General features: G+C 46.3%; 1 protein-coding gene across 26 annotated transcripts in view; it reads right to left on the bottom strand.

Annotated features, from left to right (window-relative positions):
- Positions 1–1,176: 1,176 nt before the first annotated feature.
- Positions 1,177–6,000, bottom strand: part of RIMS2 (regulating synaptic membrane exocytosis 2) — a gene marked incomplete at both ends in the record, with an annotated part of 425,123 nt that continues 420,299 nt past the window's right edge. For all 26 annotated transcript variants that reach the window (XM_080909305.1, XM_080909325.1, XM_080909329.1 and 23 more), the window contains 4 exons: positions 1,177–1,395; positions 1,789–1,928; positions 3,136–3,237; positions 3,541–3,653. In XM_080909305.1, coding sequence (XP_080765431.1) covers positions 1,177–1,395; positions 1,789–1,928; positions 3,136–3,237; positions 3,541–3,653 — 574 coding nt within the window. The remainder of the gene's footprint in view (positions 1,396–1,788; positions 1,929–3,135; positions 3,238–3,540; positions 3,654–6,000) is intronic.

Below are 6,000 nucleotides of genomic sequence, written 5' to 3'. Positions count from 1 at the left end.
TGGTATGTCCCAAGTTACGTTGCGAAATCCTTTCAACAAACTTGAAATACAGAAAGCTCTCGAAGAGATTTGAGAAATCCGTAAGTTCAGATACAGCTACGGCTCTGAACCAAACCTGGGATAAGAGAGTCACGTCAAAGACGCGCGCTGTTGGGTGTGTTTCACTGAGGAGGGGGTAAAGAAAATGAGACGCTAAAAGCGAAAGAAGAAAAGTGAGACAGACAAGAGGGAGAAAGATGTGAAAAATTTGCACATATTGAAAATCATAAGATCTGTGTATTTAACGTGGAAACAAGTCGAATATACTGTACTTACTGTCACATAAAGAGGATTGTATCTGCTAGAAAGTAGCTTCATTTGGAATGTCTGCCAAAACACAGACTATGATTAAAGAATAAACATGGTGTGTCTTTGTTCCACCTGGTTGCATTCTCTCCCATTTTAAAACCATGCACTAGTGAAATTTATTTTTAAAAATAATATAAATTGTTGAAAATGGCTGATTTTTATTCTTTTTTTTTCTTTGCAAGTTGCAGCCCCGAGAAGATAATTTAAATATTCAGCTAATCTGTCCATGCAGGAAGAGTTTCTTTGATTTCATTCAGTACAGTGCAGTCACAGAATTGTGATGTTCAGAGTCCAACACATCCTGGCCTTAGTGAGAGACATACCTCCCGGAGCAGCCCAGTCAAACCACCCTCCCCCGCTGGGGCCCCTCCAGGACCGGTGGCTGGCTCTGCTCCTGACCACTTCTTTGGTCTCTTGCTTTTCACCTGATGCTTCCTAGGTCTTTGCTCCTTGGCCTGCAATGTGGCTTAATGGCTGTAGAACTCCGTTTCTGTGCCATAACAGGGCTTTGGGGTCAGTTAAATGAAGAAAAACGATAAAAATATAAAGGCGCCATTGAAAAGGGCTGACTGATTCTTTGAGATTAAATCCATGGCTTCAGATTGAACTCCAAACCCGACAGTTTGTCACAGATCTGCTCTTTCTCCTGAGGGCCTGTGCTAGGGCACAAAGTGTACGTCTCCCTCTGACAACACAGGATTGCTTTGTGTCCCTAGACGTGGGCTCTGAAGACACAACAGAAAGCATTCAGTGGTACCAGGGTTCCCACCTGTGCGATCTCTTCTGGTTTTTGTATCGCTGGTTGTTGTGACAGCAGTTTTAGAGTTGCTATGAACGAGAGTAAGAAGGTCCGGTAGAACTTTCCAGAGACGATTGGGAAGCTCTTCTTGTCAGAGGTGCTAAGGTTGGGTCTACTAGGGAGGAAGGAGGGAAGAGTTTGAACCATCCAATCACCATGTTGGATAGTTCCAGTTCATCTAAGAGTATCTGGGCCACTCCCATAAAGGACTTGTGATCCATGCGACCGTAATCTCCCCAAACAATGATCTGTCGGCAGAAAACAAACCAGCTCGTGTTAGCATAGACGTGGGCTTCATGACCGAGAAGAAAATCATAACCACGACGGTAAAATGTGCTTAGTTAATGAGCTGCGGCCAAGGGTCAAGGTAGACGTGGTGTCTGATTCATGCAATGCTGCCTTAAACTCCTAGAAGATGCGGTTACATTAGGAAAACCTCATGGTAGTGCCAGAAGCCACATGGGCACACTGATCTGGAGTGTAACCCAGGCTCACACATCTGGGGGGCCTCCCCTTTAAGGAGGGCAGCAGCTAGCGCAGCTGTACAGCACTGGCCACTGCTTTGCAGCTCACACAGAAAGACTTCCACACAAGAGACACTAGACCTAAGGACGACCTCGTGGTCACCCATGAGTACACACCTGTAACACCTTTCCCTGGGGGCTCTCCTCGAAGGATAAGAGCTGCTGATACAGGGGCTCCAGGGTCTTTCTCGCCACCTTGGTTTTCTTTTTGGCTATGCAGACTCCGTTGTCTAACAGGTACACCTTGACATACGGTGCTTGGGAGATAAAAACAGAGTTAGTGATCGCCAAGGCTGTCAAGTGCCCAACTCACGGAGCACAACAACAACAGCGTCCTTGTCACTCCAGCCACCGGGCTGCCTCCTGCGTCAGATCTACAATGGACATTTATCTATCAGCCATTCAGTATGAAGCTGTTGACATAGCCTTTTCGGGTCTTTTTTTTTTTTTTTTTTTTTCCCTCCACAACCCTTTCTTGTATAAATTTAAATGATGCTCCCAGTCACAAACAAGGTTCAAGAGCAACACCTTATTTTTAAGGTACCCAAATTTTGATCTCATTAGATACGTTGGAGATGAGGCTGTCTCTTCATCTACCCCATAGACTCAGTTACCATTCAAAGCGTTCGCTAACTGGTAATGGTGAGTCCGGGCAGGGATGGGCTCTAGGGTGATATATTCAGAAGTAGCTTGGAAAGGCAGCTCACTAGGACTTCTGTGGCTTCGACCTTACATGACAGAAACTGTATGAAAAGCACATCCTCCTGTGTCTCATGTGCTTCAGAATCTTTACAACATGATTCCAAAGCCGCAGAGTGACATAACTTTATTTCGAAATTCCTCTAAGGACTGAGGAGTTAAGAGAGAAGTGCAGAATTATGTCGGTGCGGGTGCTGGGGACAGACGGGGACAGGGACTTTCAGAATCCACAGCTTTATGGACTGGATCTTCTCATCCCTGCACAGCACCTGAAGACTCTGCACCAGGCTATCTACGGCTCTGAGCACCTTGAATTATAGTGATGCTTGGGACATGTAGCACCAGGTTATGCCAGCCTCTTACACACTGCAGGACTGAACAGCCAGCATTCATGGGCTCACGGGGCTGTGTGGAGTGAATCTATTTTTATTTCAATCCCAGAACTTGAAGGATGCCTAAGGGGGGTTTGAGGGACGAAGTTCCCAGTAAACTGAAGAACAGCTAACTGGAAAACTCGCTTGCAGAGCACAGTTACGATGTGACTCACATGGTGGAGGTCCCAACCATGTATGGATTACACGATCCCTTCCCGGTCACTCAGTTCCAGCTCCCCCAGAACGCACGCAAACTGCCAGTCTCCAAACACCACAACAACAGAGTTCTCTACTCACTTCTTCGTTAAGAAGATGTCAGCAAAGAAGAGTGACTTTTACGCCGAAACAACAAAGACTATGAGAAATAACAGAGACATATCTTCTGTTTTACCTGGCAGTGTCTTGGAACCTGGTTTGACCACAAGGCCGCGAGCCCGGATGATTTCTACCTCCAGCTGTCCCTTCTTATCCATCATCCCCACCTGAATGTCACCTGGTGGGCACATTGTGAAGAAAGAAAAGAAGTAGGAAGAAGCCTGGTGCCAAAGAACTCTGCCTCAGATAGTCCCCAGACATACTCCTAAGTCCCCAGATACATTCTTTAAGGTTCAAATGTTCTCAGTGACATCTTACTTTCAAGAGGATCCGAAATTACAACAGGAAACACTGAGAACATGTACGGTTAGGACCCAGGACCCTATTCCTGCTGGTAATCTTGTTGAGAGGAGAATGAACTGGGGGGATATGACTTTCAGTGACCTAAGGGACAATGGGGTCATGTGGCAGAACAACTTACCCATTGCAGGAGTGGCCAGGGTCTGGCGTCCCACGAGCTGAGCAGGGCCAAGGCCATCGAGGAAATCGCTGAACTGGCTGTCAGAGGCCAGGCGGACCCCAGGGAAGATGAGACTGAAAACAGAAGGACACATGGGGTTACATCCTCAGCCTCCCTTCCCTTCAGGCCAGCCTCCAGCTTCCTGCGAACTTATTGTCACTGATGATGTCACTTCCTGTTGATGTGACAGGGCCAAGATGTTACTGATATGCACTGGGCCACAACATCCATGTTGCCTTCCATGGCTCTGTCCTCCTGATGTTCTACAGCCTCCCACGCCGGTCACCAGCTACAGCCTCCCACGCCGGTCACCGGAAGCACCCGCCGCACCATGTAGGCTTCTGTTTATGTGTCTGCTCTTGTTTGGTCTTGGGGGCCGGGGAGATGATTTCCGTCATGCATGTTTAGCCTACACTGAGCACGTATGCCACGGCATGCTTCGCCATGTTTAATCCTCTTAGCTACGCTCACAGAATTTACTATTAATCTTTTTTTCTGGCTGACAAAAAGAAAAAAAAGCTTGTGTGTCACTCTCACCAGCATATAAGCAAGTCGCCATGCCACTTTACAAAAGACAAACAACCCTTTTCTGCACTGCACTCTCCTCCCGAGCCTGAAATCCATTTCTCTTTCTGAATCCTTGGGAAAGTCCCCACTTTCTGCTCATCCAAGTTGCCACTGTGTCTCAATCTCTGCCAGTTTTGTCACTGAATACTACAGTCTTCCTACCTCACCTTTTCCACGTGTCTGAGTTCCCTTAATGGTGCCTACGTTGGTGTTGGCCAGCCTAGAGCATCTCCGGCTTAGCCCTCTTCTCTGGACCATAAGCTTTGGCTCCAACAGTCGGTGGGCTAACAGGGTATCTACTGAGCATAGAACAACACGTCTTCCAATTGCTCAGCAGAGGGCTCATCTTTAATGGCCACGCCTTCTTCAAATGCTATGTTGAAGTCCTAACCCACAGTAAGCCACAGCACAGGTAAACATAAATGAAAGTCAAATGCAGTCACAAGGGGTGGAGGTTGGGAAATAACTCTAATGAGAGAGGAAGGAAGGGACTGAGAATGTAAGGGGTTGATGGGATGAGAAAGTGGCCATGTGTAAGGGACAACAGCATGAAGGTACTTATTCCTCTCCGTGTCTCTCTGTCTTGCTCAGTAAATGTAATAAAGATTAAAATTAAAAAGCTACGCAAGCAAGGGGATTCATTTCTTCGGGACGAAGGGATCTGAAGTCTCAGGAGACGCTTGGTTGAACCTTCCTCACTTCCTCATTTATTTTCTTTGCCCGTTTCATCAACATTTATGTTTCCCAATTTACCGTAGGCCTGGCCTGGTTTGTATGGTGCTATAACTCCAGCTCTTCCAGCAGAGCCTCGAGTACTGAAAACAATAGATGCCCGTCAGCCTTAGGGAGCCACCTTCATGCTAGGAGCATTACGTAATGTACCCAAAGCATGAAGTGCCAGGAGCCCAGCAGAGGACTTCTGTCTCCTGTGATTCCGAAACCCACTGTCTCAAGTTCCATTTTGATTTGCTTGAGTGTCTCACACCCCCAACTCACAGCACACTGTCTGCAGTGCTGAAAGGTAGTAGTTACTGAATGAGTTTATGAGTATTCGTGTCATTTCTTCAATAATATGACAAACATCCGAGACGGAAGTCATGCTTGACTATGAACCTGTACGTAGAGACCATGAAGCAAACATTTTTATAGCCTAGGCAGTGGCTCATAAAGACCAGAGCTCAGAGAAAGTTTTCCTTCCAGAAAGACCACGTTTCCTTAGCGCATGCGCGGTATGTCACACGCCCCTGACTGAACCACTGCCATTGCTAGCCTTTCACTCTTCTGGACTTCCTTCGCCTCAAGTCTCAAACATTCAGCCTGTTTGTATGGCCCTACTTAAACACTGCAGACGCACAATCCTCTCCGTATATAATCATGTTGGAGAAAGTATCACTGGCTTAAGTAATTAATGGTAAGCCAATATTTCCTATGGCTTTGGGTCTGTAAATTGGCTACATGTGTCTGAATACTGCACACTCCTGTGGCAATGGCTGAGTGAGCCCCGGGCCTCACGTCCCTCTCCTGATACCCTTTGCACCTCATCTATAGATTGGAAGTCACAAGCACTGTTGTTTGTTGGAGACTGGGCTACCCCATGCTTGCAAACCTTTCCAAGTGTCTACAGCAGTGGATTCAAAGAAACACTACACAGAGGAAAAGGTTTAGCAACTTTTTGGTGCCACTGCCTTTTGATTGTTGGTTTCACATAAGTAAGTTAAATTATATAAATTATATAACTTCCGTTACATAAAACTGAATATAAATGAAGAATTCTAAGTTTTTCAATAGCATCTCTTCAACAGATCAAAGGATTTTTTAGAGTAAGAATTGTTTTTTGATTATCTGGTGTATGGG

Source organism: Micromys minutus (assembly GCF_963924665.1).
Source record: "Micromys minutus genome assembly, chromosome: 33".
Classification (NCBI taxonomy): domain Eukaryota; kingdom Metazoa; phylum Chordata; class Mammalia; order Rodentia; family Muridae; genus Micromys; species Micromys minutus.
The sequence above is the reverse complement of the archived record's forward strand: the minus strand, read 5'-3'. Positions and strand labels throughout refer to the sequence as shown.